Genomic DNA, 24,599 nt, shown 5'->3' with positions numbered 1-24,599 from the left:
AAAATGGGCAGAAGACCTAAATAGACATTTCTCCAAAGAAGATATACAGAATGCCAACAAACACATGAAAGAATGCTCAACATCATTAATCATTAGAGAAATGCAAATCAAAACTACAATGAGATATCATCTCACACCAGTCAGAATGGCCATCATCAAAAAATCTAGAAACAATAAATGCTGGAGAGGGTGTGGAGAAAAGGGGACATTCTTGCACTGCTGGTGGGAATGTGAATTGGTTCGGCCACTGTGGAGAACAGTATGGAGGTTCCTTAAAAAACTACAAATAGAATTACCATATGACCCAGCAATCCCACTACTTGGCATATACCCTGAGAAAACCAAAATTCAAAGAGAATCATGTACCAAAATGTTCATTGCAGCTCTATTTACAATAGCCAGGACATGGAAACAACCTAAGCGCCCATCATCGGATGAATGGATAAAGAAGATGTGGCACATATACACAATGGAATATTACTCAGCCTTAAAAAGAAATGAAATTGAGCTATTTGTAATGAGATGGATAGACCTAGAATCTGTCATACAGAGTGAAGTAAGTCAGAAAGAAAAAGACAAATACCGTATGCTAACACATATATATGGAATTTAAGGGAAAAAAATGTCATGAAAAACCTAGGGGTAAGATAGGAATAAAGACGCAGACCTACTGGAGAACGGACTTAAGGATATGGGGAGGGGGAAGGGTGAGTTTTGACAGGGCGAGAGAGAGTCATGGACATATACACACTAACAAACGTAGTAAGGTAGATAGCTGGTGGGAAGCAGCCGCAAGGCACAGGGATATTAGCTCGGTGCTTTGTGACAGCCTGGAAGGGTGGGATAGGGAGAGTGGGAGGGAGGGAGATGCAAGAGGGAAGACATATGGGAACATATGTATATGTATAGCTGATTCACTTTGTTGTAAAGCAGAAACTAACACACCATTGTAAAGCAATTATACCCCAATAAAGATGTTTAAAAAAAAAAAAAAATTAAATGCAAAGAAAACATATTAAAATCAGCAAGGGAAAAACAACAAATAACACACAAGGGAATCCCCATAAGCTTAACAGCTGATCTTTCAGCAGAAACTGCAAGCCAGAAGGGACTGGAAGGAAACATTTAAAGTGATGAAGGAGAAAAACCTACAACCAAGATTACTCTACCCAGCAAGGATCTCATTCAGACTTGATGGAGAAATTAAAACCTTTACAGATAAACAAAAGCTGAGAGAGTTCAGCACCACCAAACCAGCTTTACAACAAATGCTAAAGGAACTTCTCTAGGCAACAAACAAAAGAGAAGGAAGAGACCTACAATAACAAACCCAAAACAATTAAGAAAATGGGAATAGGAACATACATATCAATAATTACCTTAAATCTAAACGGATTAAATGCTCCAAACAAAAGACACAGACTGGTTCAATGGATACAAAAACAAGACCCATATATTTGCTGTCTACAAGAGACCCACTTCACACCTAGAGACACATACAGACTGAAAGTAAGGGGATGGAAAACTATATCTCATGCAAATGGAAACCAAAAGAAAGCTGGGGTAGCAATTCTCATATCAGAAAAAATAGACTTAAAGACTATTAGAAGAGACAAAGAAGGACACTACATAATGATCAAGGGATCGATCCAAGAAGAAGATATAACAATTGTAAATATTTATGCACCCAACATAGGAGCACCTCAATACATAAGGAAATACTAACATCCATAAAAGGGGAAATCGACAGTAACACATTCATAGTAGGGGACTTTAACACCCCACTTTCACCCATGGACAGATCATCCAAAATGAAAATAAATAAGGAAACACAAGCTTTAAATGATACATTAAACAAGATGGACTTAATTGATATTTATAGGACATTCCATCCAAAAACAACAGAATACACATTTTTCTCAAATGCTCATGGAACATTCTCCAGGATAGATCATATCTTGGGTCACAAATCAAGCCTTGGTAAATTAAAGAAAATTGAAATTGTATCAAGTATCTTTTCTGACCACAACGCTATGAGACTAGATATCAATTACAGGAAAAGATCTGTAAAAAATACAAACACATGGAGGCTAAACAATACAGTACTTAATAACAAAGTGATCACTGAAGAAATCAAAGAGGAAATCAAAAATTACCTAGAAACAAATGACAATGGAGACACGACAACCCAAAATCAATGGGATGCACCAAAAGCAGTTCTAAGAGGGAAGTTTATAGCAATACAATCCTACCTTAAGAAACAGGAAACATCTCGAATAAACAACCTAACCTTGCACCTAAAGCAATTAGAGAAAGAAGAACAAAAAAACCCCAAAGTTAGCAGAAGGAAAGAAATCATAAAAATCAGATCAGAAATAAATGAAAAAGAAATGAAGGAAATGATAGCAAAGATAATAAAACCAAAAGCTGGTTCTCTGAGAACATAAACAAAATTGATAAACCATTAGCCAGACTCATCAAGAAAAAAAGAGAGAAGACTCAAATCAATAGAATTAGAAATGAAAAAGGAGAAGTAACAACTGACACTGCAGAAATACAAAAGATCATGAGAGATTACTACAAACAACTCTATGCCAATAAAATGGACAACCTGGAAAAAATGGACAAATTCTTAGAAATGCACAACCTGCCAAGACTGAATCAGGATGAAATAGAAAATAGGAACAGACCAATCACAAGCACTGAAATTGAAACTGTGATTCAAAATCTTCCAACAAACAAAAGCCCAGGACCAGATGGCTTCATAGGCGAATTCTATCAAACATTTAGAGAAGAGCTAACATCTATTCTTCTCAAACTCTTCCAAAATATAGCAGAGGGAGGAACACTCCCAAACTCATTCTACGAGGCCACCATCACCCTGATACCAAAACCAGACAAGGATGTCACAAAGAAAGAAAACTACAGGCCAATATCACTGATGAACATAGATGCAAAAATCCTCAACAAAATACTAGCAAACAGAATCCAACAGCACATTAAAAGGATCACACATCATGATCAAGTGGGCTTTATTTGATGAATGCACGGATTCTTCCATATACGCCAGTCAATCAATGTGATACACCATATTGTACAACAAACTGAAGGAGAAAAACCATATGATCATCTCAATAGATGCAGAGAAAGTTTACGACAAAATTCAACACCCATTTATGATAAAAACCCTGCAGAAAGTAGGCATAGAGGGAACTTTCCTCAACATAATAAAGGCCATATATGACAAACCCACAGCCAACATCGTCCTCAATGGTGAAAAACTGAAAGTACTTCCACTAAGATCAGGAATAAGACAAGGTTGCCCACTCTCACCACTCTTATTCAACATAGTTTTGGAAGTTTTAGCCACAGCAATCAGAGAAGACGACTAAATAAAAGGAATCCAAATCGGAAAAGAAGAAGTAAAGCTGTCACTGTTTGCAGATGACATGATACTATACATAGAGAATCCTAAAGATGCTACCAGAGAACTACTAGAGCTAATCAAAGAATTTCGTAAAGTAGCAGGATACAAAATTAATGCACAGAAATCTCTGGCATCCCTATACACTAATGATGAAAAATCTGAAAGTGAAATCAAGAAAACACTCCCATTTACCATTGCAACAAAAAGAATAAAATACCTAGGAATAAACCTACCTAAGGAGACAAAAGACCCATATGCAGAAAATTATAAGACACTGATGAAAGAAATTAAAGATGATACAAATAGATGGAGAGATATACCATGTTCTTGGATTGGAAGAATCAACATTGTGAAAATGACTCTACTACCCAAAGCAATCTATAGATTCAATGCAATCCCTATCAAACTACCCCTGGCATTTTTCACAGAACTAGAACAAAAAATTTCACAATTTGTATGGAAACAAAAAAGACCCCGAATAGCCAAAGCAATCTTGAGAAAGAAAAATGGAGCTGGAGGAATCAGGCTCCCTGACTTGAGACAATACTACAAAGCTACAGTAATCAAGACAGTATGGTACTGGCACAAAAACAGAAAGATAGATCAATGGAACAGGATAGAAAGCCCAGAGATAAACCCACACACATATGGTCACCTTATCTTTGATAAAGGAGGCTGGAATGTACAGTGGAGAAAGGACAGCCTCTTCAATAAGTGGTGTTGGGAAAACTGTACAGGTACATGTAAAAGTATGAAATTAGAACACTCCCTAACACCATACACAAAAATAAGCTCAAAATGGATTAAAGACCTAAATGTAAGGCCAGAAACTATCACACTCTTAGAGGAAAACATAGGCAGAACACTCTGTGACACAAATCACAGCAAGATCCTTTTTGACCCACCCCCTAGAGAAATGGAAATCAAAACAAAAATAAACAAATGGGACCTAGTGAAACTTCAAAGCTTTTGCACAGCAAAGGAAACCATAAACAAGACCAAAAGACAATCCTCAGAATGGACGAAAATATTTGCAAATGAAGCAACTGACAAAGGATTAATCTCCAAAATTTACAAGCAGCTCATGCAGCTCAATAACAGAAAAAGAAACAACCCGATGCAAAAATGGGCAGAAGACATTTTTCGAAAGAAGATACACAGATTGCCAACAAACACATGAAAGAATGCTCAACATCATTAATCATTAGGCAAATGCAAGTCAAAACTACAGTGAGATATCATCTCACACCGGTCAGAATGGCCATCATCAAAAAGTCTAGAAACAATAAATGCTGGAGAGGATGTTGAGAAAAGGGAACACTCTTGCACTGCTGGTGGGAATGTGAATTGGTACAGCTACTATGGAGAACAATATGGAGGTTCCTTAAAAAACTACAAATAGAACTACCATATGACCCAGCAATCCCACTACTGGGCATATACCGTGAGAGAACCATAATTCAAAAACAGTCATGTACCAAAATGTTCATTGCCTCTCTATTTACAATAGCCAGGAGATGGAAACAACCTAAGTGTCCATCATCGGATGAATGGATAAAGAAGATGTGGCACATATATACAATGGAATATTACTCAGCCATAAAAAGAAAAGAAATTGAGTTATTTGTAGTGAGGTGGATGGACCTAGAGTCTGTCATACAGAGTGAAGTAAGTTGGAAAGAGAAAGACAAATACTGTATGCTAACACATATATATGGAGTCTAAGGGGGAAAAATGTCATGAAGAACCTAGGGGTAAGATGGGAATAAAGACACAGACCTACTAGAGAATGGACTTGAGGATATGGGGAGGGGGAAGGGTAAGCTGTGACAAAGTGAGAGAGTGGCATGGACTTATATACACTACCAAACGTAAAACAGATAGCTAGTGGGAAGCAGCCACATAGCATAGGGAGATCAGTTCGGTGCTTTGTGACCACCTAGATGGGTGGGACAGGGAGGGTGGGAGGGAGACACAAGAGGGAAGAGATATGGGAACATATGTATATGTATAACTGATTCACTTTGTTATAAAGCAGAAACTAACACACCATTGTAAAGCAATTATACTTCAATAAAGATGTAATATATATATATATATATATATAAAGAAAAGAAAAAAAAAGAGAAACTCCTACACACGTACTACAAGAGATGTTCATAGCAGCGTTTTTCACAATAGCAAAGTTTAAAAACAATCCAAATACCCATCAGTGGAAGAGTGAGTTAAAAATTGTGATAAAGTAACACTATGAAATATCATACAGCAGTCAAAATAAATGAACTACCACAACCCATAGTAGTATGATGCAATGTAAAATTACATGAAAAAAACAATACCTTTATATAATGAAAAAAACACGAATGCTTTTTAAGAATACATACATATTAATCTATCTATAGATATATATGAAATCTATTTAAAAAGAAACCTAAGGAATGATGAACATGGGTTCTATATAATAACTGCCACAAACTGCAGGAGTCAAGGAAATGGGATGAGATAAAGATATGGTTAGATTTAAATTATTGCCAAGGTTCCAGCTCTTGTTTGAGATGGAAGGTTCATGGGTGCTTATTAAATTATTATAAAATAATTAACAGATTCCTGAGTAGCTAGTGTAAGGTTTTCCTTCTTGCCATAAACTGTATAACTGGGCAGAATAGATTACACAATCACTTTAGGGCACTGGACATGACACAGATTGAAATTCTAAGAAAGGAAAACCATTTAAGGTAAGCTTCAGTCTAGCTTTCTGGCTGGAAACAATTCCACAACTAGAGCATGAAGAATTGAAGCCCAGGCATAGAGCACAGTACTTACTAAGCATATGAAACAATCTGGTGTTAAAAACAGAGATATGACGCTTACTAATGCAGTGGTAATTCGTGATGTAGGTTACTAGAGAGAATGGAGCTAAGAGAAGAAACTCTAGAAACAGAGTTTTTACTCAGGTTCCTACCCAAATCCTAAACTGTACTTTAAGCAGGCTTTCAGGAGCCTGGGAGATCACACCTATTAAGGGCTGAGAGATGAAGAGAAATTTCAGAAGTCACTGATTAAGCACTGAAAATCCCAAGGCATCCAGTTGAGACACCAGAAAATTCAGGTATTAAGAGTAAGAAACCATACCCTAGAAGTAAGAGCAGTACCCCATGACAAAGAAAAAAGGAATGAGTACTGTCCAAAGCCAAAAACCAAGCTTTGACAGACCAAGGTGATCCTCTTTAATTTTACTCCCTGACAAGATTTTTTTAAAAAGCATTCTTTAGATGAAAACGATGTTACAATGTTCAGCATACAGTGAAGTTTTAAGAGACATGCAAGGAGGCAAGAAGATGAATCCATAATCAAGAGAACAAAAAATCAACAGAAAGAGTCCTAAACATGGCCAGAATGTTGCAATTAACAGACAAGGACCTCAAAATAACTACAATGAATATGTCAAAGAATTTAATGGAGAGGTGAATACAGTAGGGAAACAGAGAGAGAATTTCAGCAGATTAATAGAAGCTTGAAAAGAAACCAAGTGTCAAATCTAGACTGAAACATGCAACAAGAGAAGTATAGAATACATTAAACGTGCTTAACAGTAGAATGGAATAAAAACAGCACAGAGTGAACTCAAAACAAATTACTAGAACATAAAGACTGAGCACAGGAACAGAAAAAAAATGAAAACAGAAAAGCATGTGAGATTGGTAGGACAGTATCAAACAGTAAAACACATATATTATTGGAGTCATAGAGGGAAGGGGGAAACAGATGGAGTAGAGGAAATATTTAAGGAGATAATGACCAACATTTTTAAAAATTGATGACTGAAATCATTCCATACATCCAAGCACCTCAGTGAACCACAATGAGAATGTAAAGAAAAACACACCTAAATACTTCAAACTGTTGAAGACAAAGTGCTATCTTAAAAGCAACCAGAGAAAAAGGACACAATACCAATAGGGAAAAAAAATAATGAAATCACATCTGACTTCTCTCCATGAACAATGAAGGCCAAAAGACAATTGAATGACAAGCCTCAAGATATATCACGTGACAAGCTAAGAATGACATATGTTTAGAATGATATATCTTGAGAGAGAAAGAAAAAGTTCACCTAAATCTGTGTCTAATCTGTAATTAAACACCCTTCTAAAAATTGAAGGCAAAAATAAAGATTTTTTTTTTAAATCTAAAAAGGCTGAAAGAAGATCACCCATACAACATGAAATACTAACAGAAGTTCTTTAGGTAGAACAAAAATGATACCAGAAAGAGGCCCGTATCTGGAGAGAAGAATGAAGATAACCAAAAACAGTAAATATGTGGGTATTTATAAAAAAATTATTTTTAAAAATAAAAAATGTTGATAATTTAATGAAAAATTAGTAATGTATGGTAAAGTTTCTAATATTTGTGTACAGTAAAATATATAATGACAATAGCAAAAGTACAATGGAGGTAAAAATGAAACTATTCTTTTATAAGGTTCATATATGGCATAAGAATGTTACAATATTAATTCATGGTAGAATTATAAAGTAAGAACGCATATTATAATTCTAAGATCAACACTTCTAAAAAGTTATAGTTAAAAACATATTAGAGGAGACGATATGGAATACCAAAAACTTATTAATAAATCAAACAAAAGGATTTTTAAAAAAGGAGAAAAAAAACCAACAGAAGAAATACAAAGAAAATAGCAAGCTGATAGATTAAGTCCAGCTACATTAGATATTATATGAAATGTAAATAGACTAAGCAATCCAATGAAAAAAGTGAGACTGGAGAAAAATCAGGATCCACTCATATGTTGTTTCTCTCTCTGTCTCCATCTCTCTCTGTCTCACATACACACACACACACACACACACAAACAATATAGGAAGCCAATAGGTTAAAAGAATGGGAAAGGATATTCCACACACACGCTCACCATAAAGAAGTCAATGCAGCTCAATAATATCAGACAAAGTATAATCTAAGAAAAAATATTACCTGAGTTAAAGAGGAAGATTTCACAGCAATAAAGGATATATTCTTTTAAAAAAGCATAATAACTCTTAAGTATTGCTATATTCAATAACAGAAAAATAAAATACATGAAGCAAGAATTATATACTACTATAAGAAATAGACAAATATGCAATCATAGTTGGAAGTTTTAGCACTCTTTTCTCAGTAAATGATGGAAAGCAGACAAAAAATTAGTAAGGATATAGAAAATGTGAAGCCACAAGAAAAGAAAATAACGGGCCATACACCTGATGAACATACATGCAAAATCCTCAAAAATATTAGCAATATGACTTCAACAATACATTAAAAGAATCATATACCATGATCAATCAAAGTGATACACCATTTAACAAAACTGATGATACAGCAATTAACAAAATGAAGGGAAAAAATTACTTGATCATTCTAACAGACATGGGAAATGCATCTGACAAAATACAACACCCATTCATGAAAAAAACTCTCAACAAAGTGGGTACAGAGAAAACATACCTCAACATAATAAAGGCCATATATGACAAGCCTACAGCTAACATTATACTCTAAGATCAGAACAAGATAAGGTGCTTTTCCTTGCCACTTTTATTCAACATAGTACTGTAAGTCCTAGTCAGAGTAATTAGTCAAGAAAAAGAATGAAAAGGCATCCAAAGCAGAAAGAAGAAAAACTGTCTCTATTTGCAGATGACATGATATCATATATGTGTGCGTGTGTGTATATATGTGTGTGTGTGTATATATATGTATATATATATGAAGCTCTACCAAAAAAATTGTTAGAACTAATAAACAAATTCAGTAAAGTTTCAGCAAAGAAAATCAGTATACAAAAATCAATTGCACTTGTATACACTAATAACAAACTATCAGGAAGAGAAATTAAGAAATAAGAAAACAATCCCATTTACAACTGCATGAAAAAAAAAAAAACCTAGGAACAAATTTGATCAAGGAGGTGAAAGGCCTGTACACTGAAAACTATAAAACACTGATGAAAAAATTGAAGCCAAAAAAAGAGAAGAAAGAAAAATAAAAGAAACTGAAGCATACACAAATAAATGGAAAGATATTGCATGCTCATGGGATGGAAGAATTAATATAGCTAAAATGTCCATACTGCATTTTAGTATGGACATTTTAAATGTCCATACAAGCAATCTACAGATTCAATGCAATTCCTATCAAAATTCCAATGGCATTTCTCACAGAACAAGAAGAAACAATCCCAATATTTGTATGGAACCACAAAAGACCCCGAATAGCCAAAGCAATCTTGAGAAAGAAGAACAAAGCTGGAGGCATCACACTTCCTGATTTCAAACTATATTATAAAGCTATGGTAATCAAAACAGTAGAATACTGGCGTAAACCAGACATATAGTTCAAAGGAATAGAACAGAAAGCCCAGAAACAAACCCACACATATGTGGTCAATTAATTTATGACAAAGGAGCCATGATATATATTGGAGAAATGATAGTCTCTTCAATAAATGGCGCTGGGAAGACTAGACAGCCACATACAAAAGAATGAAACTGGACCACTATCTTACACAATACACAAAAATCAACTCCAAATGGACTAAAGACTTGCACGTAAGATATGAAACCATAAAACTTCTGGAAAAAAACACAGAGGGTGGACTTCCCTGGTGGCACAGCGGTTGGGAGTCCGCCTGCCGATGCAGGACACACGGGTTCGTGCCCCAGTCCGGGAAGATCCCACATGCCGCGGAGCGGCTAGGCCCGTGAGCCATGGCCGCTAAGCCTGCACGTCCGGAGCCTGTGCTCCACAACGGGAGAGGCCACAACAGTGAGAGGCCCGTGTACCGCAGAAAACAAACAAACAAAAAAACACAGAGGATAAGCTCCTTGACATCGGTTTTGGCAATGATTTTTTGAATTTGACCACAAAAGCAAAGGCAAAAAAAGCAAAAGTAAACAAGTGGGGCTACATCAAACTAAAAGGTTTTTGTACAGCAAAGGAAATCATCAAGAAAATGAGAAGGCAACATGTGGAATGGGAGAAAATATTTGCAAATCATATGTCTGAAAAGAAGTTAATATCCAAAATATACAAAGAACTCAAACAACTCAATGGGGAAAACTCCAATTAAAACATGGACAGAGGATCTGAATAGATATTTTCCAAAGATGACAGCAAATGACCAACAGGTCCATGAAAATGTGCTCAACATCGCTCATCATCAGGAAATGCAAATCAAAACCACAAAGAGATATCACCTGTTAGAATGGCTATTATCAAAAAGACAAGAAATAACAAGTGGTGGCATAAATGTGGAAAAAAAGGAACCTTTCTGTGCTGTTAGCAAGAATGTCAATTGTTTCAGCCACTGTGGAAAACAGTATAGAGATGCCTCAAAAAATTAAAAATAGAACTATCATATGAATCAGCAATTCCACTCTCCAGTATTTATGCAAAGTAAATGAAAACACTAAGTTGAAAGGATATATGCACCCCCATGTTCACTGCAGCATTATTTACAGCAGCCAAAACATAGAAACAACTTAAGTGTCCATCGATGGATAGATAACGAAAAGGTGTTATATAAACACAATGGAATATTATTTAGCCATAAAAGAAGGAAATCCTGCCATTTGCAACATGGATGGACCTTGAGGGCATTATGCTAAGTGAAATAAGTCAGACAGAGAAACATAAATACTATATGATCTCACTTACATGTGGAATCTAAAAATGAATTCATAGATATGAGAAGAAATGGGTGGGTGCCAGTTGGGGTCGGGGGGGAGCGGGAGAGAGAATGGAAGGTAGTTAAAAGGTACCAACTTCCAGTTATAAGATAAATAAGTCCTGGGGATGTAATGTACAGCATGGAGACTATAGTTAACAATACTGTATTTTATATTTGAGAGTTGCTAAGAAAGTAAATCTGAAAAGTTCTCATCACAAGATTTAAAAATTGCAACTGCGTGGTGATGGATGTTAACTAAAGAACTGGGTTCTGCCAACAAACTTAATGAACTTGGAAATAGATTCCTCCCATGATCTTCTAGATAAGAGCCCAGGCTAGCCAACATCTTCAGTCAGCCTTGTGAAACCCTAAATAGAGAAGTCAGAGCCCACCTGGACTTCCAACCTACAGAGCTGCAAATAATAGAAGGGTATTGTTTTAACCTATTAATCTTGTGGTAATATAGAGCTAATACCCATATTAAGTGTTTTATATAGTAATGAACCTTCTTTATATAAGCCAACATGAATAAAAATAACTAAAATGAGAGAATTAAAAGATTCATATGCTCATGTAGGTGATGAATTCCATATAATCTTTGGACAGTATTATCAAACTGTGGTACCATTTTTCATTAATATTGCTCATCTATATATTTGTTGTAATGTCAGTGACAAAGGATATAATGAGCATTTTCTCTAGCTCCGTGGGCTTCATGGAAAATATGGTAATATTCTTTGAAACACACATTGCTCTATGTGTATTTTCATCATCAGATTTACATTGTGTGCAAATAGTTTTATAAAAAACTTCCATTTCTTGAGAAAAGGTAATGTATCCCATTTTTATGTTCACCAAGTTTTGTTTCAAAATTAAGATATAACTCAGCAGACCCAAAGAAGTAATGTTCAGAAAAATGTTCAATGCAAAAAATACACTGTGGCATTGGAAAAATTATTAATTTAAAAAATGGGCCATGATTACAAATAATTATCAAATTTTCAGCACACAGTTTTTATTTTTTATATTGTGATTGACACCAGTTGAAGAATCAATTGGTGACTACTCTCACAAAGAGGAGCTTCATCTTTAGCCTACTCATTGTCATCACAAATGTCATCAAATTTCCTTTAAAAATTCCCTATCGAAATTATCATTGAAATATGATGGCTTTTGTGTCTTCATTACATCTGATCATTTTCTCTTATAATTAGATCAGTTATATCAATCTTATGCTTTCTATAAAGAAAGCCTATCTATACATTGCTCATATTTTACCACTAGCAATAGTCATTAGAATATGGGTGACGTACAGTAGTAAAGAAAGACTTTAAGCCACCAGTCATATAGGCTAAGCATCTGAAACATGGCTGGTCCAAATCAAGTTGTTCTGCAAGTGTGAAATACATACCCGATTTTGAAGACCTTTTACCAAAAAAGCATAATTTAAAACATTTCATTTATCATTTTATATTGATTATGTGTTGAAATGGCAATTCTCTGGATATACTGAGTTAAATAAAATACATTATTAAAATTAATTTCCAGGGAACTCTACTCAATACTTGGTAATGACCCATATGGGAATAGAATCTAAAAATGAGTGGATATATGTATATGTGTAACTGATTCACTTTGCTGTACAGCAGAAACTAGCACAACACTGTAAATCAACTATACTCAAAGAAAAAATAATTATTAAAAAAATTTTAGTAAAATAAAATTAATTTCAAAAAAGAAAGACTGTTTAAAAGTTACATATTCTCTCTATATTCTGATGATACAATGATAATTTAACTAAAACATGAGGTTCGTAATCAGTCACTGTCCAATGATATTTGGAAAATCACAACAAATTACAGAGAATGAAGATGAGATTACAAAAGTAGCTACAGATATAATTTCTGCCAGCATAGCGTTTAACAAATGCAATTAAAAATACTAAAGAACAGATTCCTCTTTTGATAATGGCCAAACAACTCCCATCAAATGAACCATCCCAAAGATAATAGGTTCTGGGCAAAATATGAACAAAAAGTTATTTGAAGGCCCTAGAGAGTAACAAAAAGAAGACAGACACTGGGGTGCAATTGACATTTGGAAAAAGAGAATGACACTGGATGAGTTTCCCATTTCTATGGCTTTTAGCCAAATCCAATCAATACCTAAAGGCTAAATCTATATTAGAAAACTCAGTCTTACTATCTCAAAAAACCAAAGGAAAGAGTTTGAGCAAATATAAAAGGTAGAAAATGAGGACAGAATGACAAAAAGAAAGCTAAAGAAAGAAAAAATTAAATTCTGTGTATAATAAACACTGCCCAAATCTCATGCATGCAGAGGAAGAATTCAAACAGTTCAGTTAAAATTAAAATAATTAAACCAAAATCTCAGCTGTTGTACCTCAGGAGAAAACAAAGTATGTAGCTCAATCTCTGCCATATTAACTTCCTGCTTTAAAAATAATCAGCACTCAGAACAGATTTCAGAGTCTTTATCTATAAAGTATTGTTAATCATGTCCAAAATATAAATAAAATTTACTTGATATATTAAGAAATAGAAAATCATGATCCTTACTCAAGAGAAAAAACAATAAACAGAGACTGAGAGCAAACCTGGATGTTAAAATTAGCAGAAAAGGATGTTAAAGCTACTATAGTAACTATGTTAAAGGAAGTAAAGATAATATGCTCATATGAGTGAAAAGATGGGAAATCTCAACAGAGAAACAGTGACTATAAAAAATAACCAAATGGAAATTTTAGAACAAAAAATAAAATTTCTGAAATTAAAAATTCACTAGATGAGCTTTTCATCTGATAGAGATTATGAAAGAATCTTGAAAATTACAAAATCTGAAAAAGAGAGAAAAAAATTTTAATTATGGAATATCTGGGATGACTTCTAAATGGTCTAAAATACCAAAATTGGAAAATCAGAATGAAAAGAAAGTTAAGATAAAAACACTCATCAGCAAAATAGTAGACAAACAAGAGAGAAAATCAACAAAGCTAAAATAAAAAATAAACCAATCAAGCAAAAGGACGAATTTCATGAATTACAAAATACCAATATCAAAAATAAAAGAAGGGTTATCACTATCAATTCCATAGACATTAAAAAGATAATAAAGGAAAATTACAAAATTTGTAACTTTTTTTAAACTGTTAATAAACTAATGGACTATCACAACTTGTATTTAACATAGTACTATTTGTCCTAATAAGACAAGTAAAAGAAACAAAAAGCATAAATACTGGGAAAAAAAGTAGAACTGTATCTATTTGCAGATGACTTGAATGTTTACATAGGGTATCATAACAAATCTATAAAACAATTATTAAACTAATAAGTAAATTTGGCAAGGTCAAAAGATACAATGTTAATATTGAAAATAAATTATTTACATAAAAGCAGAAAACAACTAGAAACTGAAATTTTAAAAATAATTCCATTTATAGTATGATCAAATACTTTATATACTTATGAAAAAAAGTCATTCAAGACCTCTACCCTTAAAACTACAAAACATTCTTAGATAAATTAAAGAAGACCTAAATAAATGAAGAAATATCCAAAGGGAAAAATCAATGTTTTTAGATGTTAATTCTCCCTAAATCAATGTACAGAAATACAACACAATCCTAGACTCAATCCTAGCAAACTTTTAAATCAAAATTAACAAATTGATTATAAAATGTATATGAAAATGCAAAGGACCTAGAATATCCAGCCTATCTTGAAAAAGAATAAAGGTGGAGAACTTACACTACCTGACTTCAAGATTACTATAAAGGTAAGACATTAGGATACTGCAGAAAGATAGACAAATAGATCAATGGAACAAAATAGATAGCCCTGAAATTGAATCATACTTATACAATTATTTAATCCTCTACAAAGGTGACAAAGCAATCCAGTAGAGAGTAGAAAGTCTTTAAGTCTTTTCAGCAAATGGTGGTAAAACACTGGATATCAACCAGGAAAAATATGAATCTTGACCCCTACTTCACACCATACACACAAAAATTAATGTGATGCATTGTATACCTAAATTAAAAAGCGGAAACTCTATAAAGCTTCTGAAAGATATATAGGAGGATAGTTTGATGACTTAGGGATTGGCAAAGAATTGTTTGACAGCACACAGAAAACAAAAACTCTAAAAGAAAAGCACTGATAAATTAGATTTTATCAAAATTAAAACTTCTGCTCATCTAAAGGAATTACTAAGAAAATAAACAGGCAAACAACAGACTGCAAGATATATTCACAGAGCATATATCTGACGAATGACTGATATCTAGAATAAAGAACTTTTGCAACTCATTAATAAAAAACAAAAGCAGCCTACATTTTAAAAAATTGAATAGACACTTCACAAAGGAAGATATTTTCTAAAATTTTGAACAGACACTTCACAAAGGAAGATATACAAATGGCCAATGAGCATATGAAAAAGTGCCTGACATGGTTAGTCATTAGGCAAACACTATCAAAGGGAGTTGCTATTATAAACTCACCAGAATGACAAAAAATTAAAAAGATGTATATCATCAAATGTTGGAAAGTGTGTAAAACCACCAAAACTCTCAAACGTATTTGGTGAGAGTTTCATTATTTTTAAAACATGATCTGGCATTATAAAACTAAATATAGACCTATCCTATCACCCAAGGATTCTTCTTCTAGGTATTCATCCAAGAGAAATAAAAATATATGTCCACAAGGAGATTAATATTAGAGTGTAGAATATTCATGAAATAGAATACTACTCCTAGGGAAAGGAAAAACTACTCAATATGCAACAACATGGATGAATTTTTTTTAAATTATGCTGATTAAAAGTCTTTTATAAAAGTCTTTTGTAAAATTATGCTGATTAAAAGTCTTTTATAAAATTGGTTTCAATTACATGAACTTCTAGTACTAAGAAAAAAAATCAGAACAATATTTGGTTCTGGAGGCTGAGGGGAGCCAGTATTGACTGTAAAGAATCATGAGGGATATAAGTGTGGGAATTCAGAGGTTAATAAATATATAGCCCCTAATTCAAGAGGCTCACAGTATAGTGACTTCACCAATATCTCATTGCCAGCAAGTAGCAGACCCAAGATATGAACACAATTCCTGTGTTCACTGCACAATGTAAAGCTACCACAATATATGTAGAAAAGTCAGGCACAAATCAACTGCTGATTAAACATGGCAGCTCTCCTTGAGGTTTTCCTTTACCTCTATATCTGACATTTCAAAGGTCATGCAATGAAATGGAAAGTTTAAAGGAACTCAACTAAGAAGTCCTGAGTTTAAGTAAGCAGCTGAAAATCGTGTTCCTTATAGCCTAATCTGGGTCCCACGTCTCACTTTCTAAACCAGAGCTGCTCCACTATTAACTGCTTTACATATTGAGTTAGATTTTAAAGGAAGTGTTCTCTGCTAAAATCAAAAGACAAACAAAAACCATGGCTTGAAAAACACTAGACAAAATAAAGATCCCTCATAGTTTAAGATGCCACGATTTTAACGTGCAATGGCTTTTTTCATTTTGCCCCCAAAAAAGTGCTCACAAACATTTCTGAGATCCTTAAAACTTCTCAAATTCAGAACCTAAATTCCTAGATCAGCCCTAGGAATTCTTTGCTTGGGTACATGAATCTTTGTCATTAATTCATAAATGGATATGAAGACAGCTCATAGCATATATGAAGTGAATTCACTTTACTATTCAGTGCACAGTGCCAGAATTAAACAAAATAAGTTTACCAGTAATTATCTTCTTTGAGTTTTCTCAGATTCCTTACAATCATATAGAAGCTGATAATAAAAAAGTATAGCTAACTTTTACATGTAAGTCATCAACAAAAGCAGTAACTTCATAAAAAGTTCTTTGAATAGAGAAAATAGTACTTAGAGACTGTACATCAGTATCAGATTAAGTATCTATACTAATAATTGTAGTATATGGTTAAGATTCACAATAAACATTCCGGTAAAAATATTAATGGTACACATCTAGGAATCAAAAGTCACTCTGATTAGAAATATAAAGAGACAATTGTTAAAATAAACCTTTACGTCTATAACTATCATCATAATAATTATATATTTAACAAGGTTTATACATGTACATATATGTGTGTGTAGGTATGTGCATGCACATGTGCGCATTCACATCAGACTCCTGGGTGCTTTATCTTTCAGAATACAGACTGTTCATGAAATATGTTCCTATAATGAAAACTCGATTGTGCTGTGATCATAACAACTCCAAACAATGCACACTGTGCAGAGTGCACTCCCAGAACTATAAAAAGTAAGCATGCTGTTCTTTCAATGTCAAAGTAGTCGTTAATGTGCCATGATGAATAACAGGTGTCTGTGCCAAAAACTCTTAGCATAAATTGACGGCTTCATTATAAACCAAAGCAATAGTAAATGCTATGTAAAGGACTAAATATTTCTGACCAAAAACACTACCAGATGAAATAATTATTTTCTTTGCAAAATCAAATTTTATTTAAAATAATATTAATGCTTTAGAACTGTGGGAATGTTTCAGAGGAAAAGAGCCCATTTACACTAGGTGAATTCAAGCTTTACATTTCAGTTTTATAATTAGAGTGGCTCTGTAATTTATTGTCAAATAACAACACTTTTGAGAGAGAAAAGCAGTACTAATAATAATCAGTGGGGGACAGCAGGCATAAACTGGGACCAGTCCAGGCAAATCAGATAATATGGTTACCTTACTTGTAATTGAAAACACCAACAAATCCAAATCTTCTTTGATCTAGTAGGTTTTTTAAATCTTACTTTTAAATATTAAAGCCTGCATAACTCATTATATGTAGATGGAAAGGAGAGAAAGACTGTCTCTATTTTATTATCTATTTTGAATAAATGGCAGTCCTGTTATGCCCCTGTGTGGCCAGCCATCACAGCAAATTCACTGTCACACATTTAGCGATAGAGAAATAATTACAGGTTTGTAGGAAAGTACAAGAAATGTTACTAAAAATCCGAAAATGGAAAACCTTATTAAGTACATTTTTTCCACAAATATTATCACAAAAGATAGTCATCATTATTATGTTATTTGAATACTGCTCAAAGCAATTGATTACTCAAGGCCCTGAACACTTAAAAATATACCTTCTGGCATCCCAACATTTTTGTTTGCTTCCAAAGACAAGATCACAAAATTTAGATTTTATAATGAATTTAGTACTTGAGAACTTTTTGCTGGTAACAAAAGCAATTATCTTTTTATCCTGATTAAATAATTTAATTTGGGGAAAAATGAGTTTACAGTAAGAAAATTTGATAATAAGAATTTAAAGTGTCATTTTATCAAAACCTATCAAGTGGATTTACATCGGATGCCAACACAAATTTTTTTTTCTTGTTGGACCTTCGGTTGTTTTATTTTAGCTGTAAAAGAAGATAATATCCTTCCACTTCCTTTATGCACAAAAATGGTACTCAAGAACCACAATAAGAGAATCAGCTAAGAACTTTCAGTTTGAAACATAAGGGTCATGTTATATGGTTTCCAACAAAAAGCCCATCTAAAACATTTCGATTTTTTTCACTCATAAATAAATTTTAATTATTCATTAGATAACAAAATATTTTAACAATCTACAGTTACCTCCAGTTTAGTGACTTTTGATGCATAAATATTATTGTGTATTGAAAATCTTTGCTTCTTTAACAAGTTGAACCTAGAAATGCTTTTGGAATAATTATTATGGGAGATTTTCATTTTTAACCTTTTATTGCTTGTATGTCATAGAAGTAAACTGCCCTACCACCTGAAAATCTGATGAAAGTTGAGTTGCAAATTTAGGGACAAGATTAGTTACCTAGAAAAAGTCTCAAGAAAACTAGTTGACAGAGTTCCCTTTCGATAATAGATTGTCTACTATTAACACATAGTACTATTCTAGTAATTTCTCCTAGAAAGCAATTCAGAATAAAATATAATGCAATTGTCCATATCTATGATGTTATGTTCCTGTCACTTTAAAGATCATACTTAATGTCACAATACAATGACTGAATATTCCATTTCAACTAATCCAATTAAACAATTATTATTAATGCAATAACAACCAACACTGCTCTTCCAGAGTGACAGTTATAGAATTGATGCTTCAACTTTAAGACCTTTATTATGTCCAGTCCACAAAGTTGAAAGGCCTGTTATTTAGAAACATTTTTAAAGTTGTTGTAAGAGCACATCATCTGATGACATACTCATATCATCTTTGTTCCATAATTTTTTCTTCAAGAATGATATTTTTAGTCGACATCTTACTTTTCTGATTCAGTGTCTAAGCAGAATAAGAATTTTAAAAGCCCACTGTATCTGATCTGAACCCAAAGTAACCAAGACATTAGAATATGTGGCAATATTAATTATAAGTTCATATAAACTTATTTTCACCTTTGATACTTCTAAAATAATAACTCTTTGTATAACTGGTTTTGCTTGATTAAAAGTAAATCAAGTAGTTTGCATTTATGAAGATCAGTAGAGCTACATGTGAAAAAATGTCATGTTTTCTGAAGACTAAGAAGTCAAAACTATATAAAGGCAGGGGATTTATTCCTCCTAAAACAGAATAAATCTTTATTGATTAACTGGTAGTTTCAGATAATTTTAGATAAAAAATCAAAACAGTTAAATAAGACTGGCCTCACAGAAGCATTAGAAACTTCACAATTTAATGTTTAACTGCAGCAACATAAAATTCCAGGATTTTTAATAATGAGAGCATTGCAATTATAAGCATGCCAACAATAACAGAAACTTGAGGCCAAGGAAAAGAATAGTAATAGGGATGCACACAATTCCCTCAAAAAATAGATATTCTCATATTTTAAAACTACTAACATATACTTTAAAACTAATTCCATACCATGCTGTTAATAGCACCACTTCTAAAGTGAATGTATACCCAGCCCAAATATTAATATTTTTAACACATAAATTCTTGGCATAAAAAAAAGAAATAGAAATCAAACAAGGAATAGATGTATAAAGGATGAGTACCAATCCTAAAAGTCTGATAGCTTCAGATCATGGAAATTTTAAGAAAGCCATACTGCCTCTTTTATGTAAATGTAAAATGTAATACAGATTATTTTTATCATTACAGATACTCAAGCAATGTATTACTAAACTAAAAAGAAAAATCTTAAAATATAGATAGCCTATTTTAGAATATCACAGAATTTCATAACTCACATATTTTAAATTAGTCCAAAAACTAAACATAAAAAACAATCAAATTAGTTAATTGAAGAGAACTGTATGGGGAAAGAAGTGAAATTTTATAAAAAAAGATATGTTATTCTATATTCCATGAAAAGGTCATAGATATATTTATCATCAGTAAACATTTTAAATGTCAACAAATTCTAAAAGGCTCCTTTTCATTTGCTAAATCAAAACATATACTGTGTAATAGGCATTTTTTAAATCTCTAAAATAGGCTGTCTCACATTGTTCAGAGACCCTAAAAGGAAGAGACCAGCAAAAACCATTCAATATTTTATGCACTCTTAGTTCTCCCTCAATTTCCAGAAGGTTTCAGTGCATTATCATGTTCACAGAATTTCCTTCTCAGTCTTTCACCACATATATTTAGTTTAAATGGGGTCTTTTCTACACTAGGTATATAACATTAGAAATTCTCAAAACGCAAACAACTTAAATGAGGGGAGAACTGGGTGATAAAACAGCATTTTAAAAGCATTCTTTAATAGGTTATCTCTTTTAGTGTAAGCCAGAGAAACCATCTAAAACATATGTCCATAATTTAACAACCTTCACCACACACACACACACACACACACACACACACACACACACACACACACCAAAAAAAGATCAGGTTGAAAAAGCAATAGGAATTTATAACAAAGCATCCTTCCAAACTAGCTGACCTAATACAAAGCGTTATTAGCAGTTCCATAATATAGCTTGTTTTAAAGTGATTATTGATCTATCCTGCATAGAGAAATGTCTTAGACCTAGAAAACATCTTCCACATGTTTTATAAAGAGCATGCATGATTGCTAATTCAGATGTTCCAACAAATCACATATGATTATATATCCCCATCCTTATATATGCAATGTAATCACTGGCGTGATCACAAAGGAAAAATATCTATCAGACATTTTAAGTTAATCATTTTATTAGAAAATGAAATCATGAAACAGCCTGTATTATGTTTCAGAGGTCAAGCTAGTTAAATTTAAGATGCTTTTTGTGCTTTGAGGTAAGCTTATTTTCCTTCTTAAAATCAATTAAGAACTACATAAAATTTTATATTTATGATTAAAAAGACAACACCCTTATACTACTAATATTTCAATACTGAACAATTTTACAGACATATAAGATTATTATTCTGAAAATATCAATACTAGAAGAATATATAGTTTAGCTTTACCCACCTTGTATTGTTCAGTGTTTGTCCAAAAAGCTCATTTTGTAAAATGTTTGGTGGGGATGAAAAAACCCCATGAAAATGAGATAAAACAGAATTGCAGACCTGGCGCAATGTCTCGAATTGCATTTTCCTTCCTTTTTTCTTCCTTCTCTTATTTTTCCTTACCACCTGTCTTTAAAGTCATCTATTTGCAGACACCATCAAATAAAAACATGCCAATCAAGTTCCATATTTCTCCTGAGCTCTGTAAAAACTGCGCTTAAATGAGCAGAGGTTGATAGTTAATTGTACAGTCATTATTCTTCTAATTCAGTCGTAGAAGATTCAGTACCCGTGCGGCTTTCGGCTTTCTCCTGACTGTAGCAAGAATTCTAAACAGCAGTAAGCTTTTTGGGCATTCCCAGCTGAAGTGCGAAGCTGAGCTGCTTTCATGTACTCTACTCATATTTCTCTCAGCCTATTAAAAACACGCAATGAATAGATGCTGTCATCAGGAGTTTCAGCACATCTGGCTACCAGCAATAAAATCTCAGAAGTAATAAAAATGGGGCAAGGTATCTTCTCAATGTTACTACTAGGTAAGAGGGAGAGAAACTATAAATTTCCCAACCCTTTTCTCTTTCCCTGAAAAATGAATAACTCCAGCAACAGAGTATATAGGTCTCATCAATGTACAGGTTGCTGCATAGGACCAGAACACTCAAAAAGTAAGTAGTAGGCTTCCCTGGTGGCACAATGGCTAGGAATCCGCCTGCCAACACACCAGACAAGGGTTCGAGCCCTGGTCCGGGAAGATCCCACATGCCGCGGAGCAACTAAGCCTGTGTGCCATAACTACTGAGCCTGCGCTCTAGAGCCCCCGAACCACAATTACTGAAGCCTGTGTGCCTAAAGCCCATGCTCTGCAACAAGAGAAGCCACTGCAATGAGAAGCCCGTGCACCGCAACGAAGAGTAGCCCCCGCTCGCCACAACTAGAGAAAGCCCGCACACAGCAACGAAGACCCAACACAGCCAAAAATAAATAAATAAAATTTTAAAAAATACTTGAAAAAAGAGTAGTATATCCTTTTGATATCATGAAGCAATAAAAATATAACAGACAATAGGGCTTTTATTGCCTGCATTTATAATGCCATAATTCTCAAGAGACATTTGGAAAACATATACTTAGTTGTCTTAATTCTTGTTTAATTTTAAAACGTCTTCATCGGGCCTCCCTGGTGGCGCAGTGGTTGAGAGTCCGCCTGGCTATGCAGGGGACAAGGGTTCGTGCCCCGGTCCGGGAGGATCCCACAGGCCGGGGAGCGGCTGGGCCTGTGAGCCATGGCCGCTTGGCCTGCACGTCCGGAGCCTGTGCTCCGCATCGGAAGAGGCCACAACAGTGAGAGGCCCGCATACCGCAAACAAAACAAAACAAAACAAAAACCGTCTTCATCTATTTATTTTTAAAGGAAAATGAACAATTAAAGGAAAGTGAACAATGTTCAATCTGGGCCCTTTCTAAAGGCAATACATAGTGACTACATGATATTTATGTAATGGTAGAAAAAAATTATACCTTATCAATTAAAACTCACTTAAACAGCACACATAAAATATGAACTTTCTCACAAATCAAAAAAACACAACGAAGGCCAGAGAGACTTTATAAACTATTATTAATTTATTTCAATAATGGTGGTCACAGTATTTTTCAGAAGGATATTTCCTGACAGCCCCAGTGGTCTTAGAGTACCCCAGATCACCATCCATTCTTAATGAGTAATTCTGGTTTAGATAAAATCTTAGGTTACTCTATATCCAGAATCATCCATCTTTCTACAACAGATGCTCTGGTGTAGCTCTGGTGAATTTAAAACCAAATTTTAAAAATCAACTCACTTACAGAGATGATTAATATATTTATTGATCTCTAATTGTCCCTAACTCATGACATTTCTTTAACAGATGCATCCCTTTTAGCCCTTTTTCCCTCAGCTTTTAACCTTAACCTCCTCTATCCCCTTTCACACACATACCACTATCAATAAATATGCACTTAAATACACTAAGAAGTTTTCTTAGAAGTGGTGAATTCTTTTTTGACATGAATAAACATGTCACGAAATAACACAAAATAAACAATAATATACATTTTTAAATGATACAAAGTAAACATGTAATAATATAAACTTTTAAACAAATCATTTACTTCTTTTATAAACTAAGGTCTTCAATTATGGATTTGTCCTCAACTAAAAGTGTTCCTATTTTGCTTATTATTTTAGATTTTTATAGGTGCACACTAATCTATTTATGAAATATACACATAATAGTCATAAAGTATTTTTTGGCTTATAAAGTACTTCTAAATTTTTTTAATATCTAGAAAACACTATGAGTAAGTGATAATGTTGCTATCGTTTTATAGATGAAAAGAAACTTAGGTGTTAAGGGATTAAAGATCACACAGCTTGTAAAAGATAGAGTATTTGAATGAAGGTCTTTGCTTCAGACTCCACTTCACATGCTCCTTCCCTGTTATTCTATCTTCTATATACGTGCACATGTGGGCGCACACACATACACATATACAGACATATATGCACATCTATTTGTAAATAGATCAGTCTCCATAGATGAACAGGAAACCTACCTGCCAGTGACCCAGTCAAGTATATTTCAGTTAGAGCAAACATCTCAAATTTTTCAACTCACAAGTAACTTTAAATGGGTTTCTTCCATTTAACTCAAACAGAAGCAACCTGATGTGCTTCAAATTTTTAAGCCTCTGATTACAAGGTTGATTTTCACATCTATGAAAGGTCAGTTTCCATAAGTGGAAACATGCATTTTTAAATTCTTACTTTCAAAGCTTATACCATCTGTGATATACATATATATATATATATATATATATATATATATATATATATATAGTTTTCCCCCTTGTGGGTAGATTCAATTTTTATAAATAATCAAAAG

General features: G+C 33.5%; 1 protein-coding gene across 37 annotated transcripts in view; it reads right to left on the bottom strand.

The window, feature by feature from the left end:
• RIMS2 (regulating synaptic membrane exocytosis 2) overlaps positions 1-24,599 on the bottom strand; it is a 591,263-nt gene that overhangs the window by 342,925 nt on the left and 223,739 nt on the right. For 15 of the 37 annotated variants that reach the window (XM_065895364.1, XM_065895381.1, XM_065895384.1 and 12 more), the window contains exon 1: positions 21,638-21,759. The exons of the other annotated variants lie outside the window; for them this stretch is intronic. In XM_065895364.1, the coding sequence (XP_065751436.1) occupies positions 21,638-21,759 (122 nt within the window). Of the gene's footprint in view, positions 1-21,637; positions 21,760-24,599 lie in introns of those variants that run through there. 37 annotated transcript variants of the gene reach the window in all.

This window comes from Phocoena phocoena, chromosome 17, assembly GCF_963924675.1.
Source record: "Phocoena phocoena chromosome 17, mPhoPho1.1, whole genome shotgun sequence".
Classification (NCBI taxonomy): Eukaryota; Metazoa; Chordata; class Mammalia; order Artiodactyla; family Phocoenidae; genus Phocoena; species Phocoena phocoena.
This window is presented reverse-complemented; position numbering and strand designations above follow the sequence as displayed.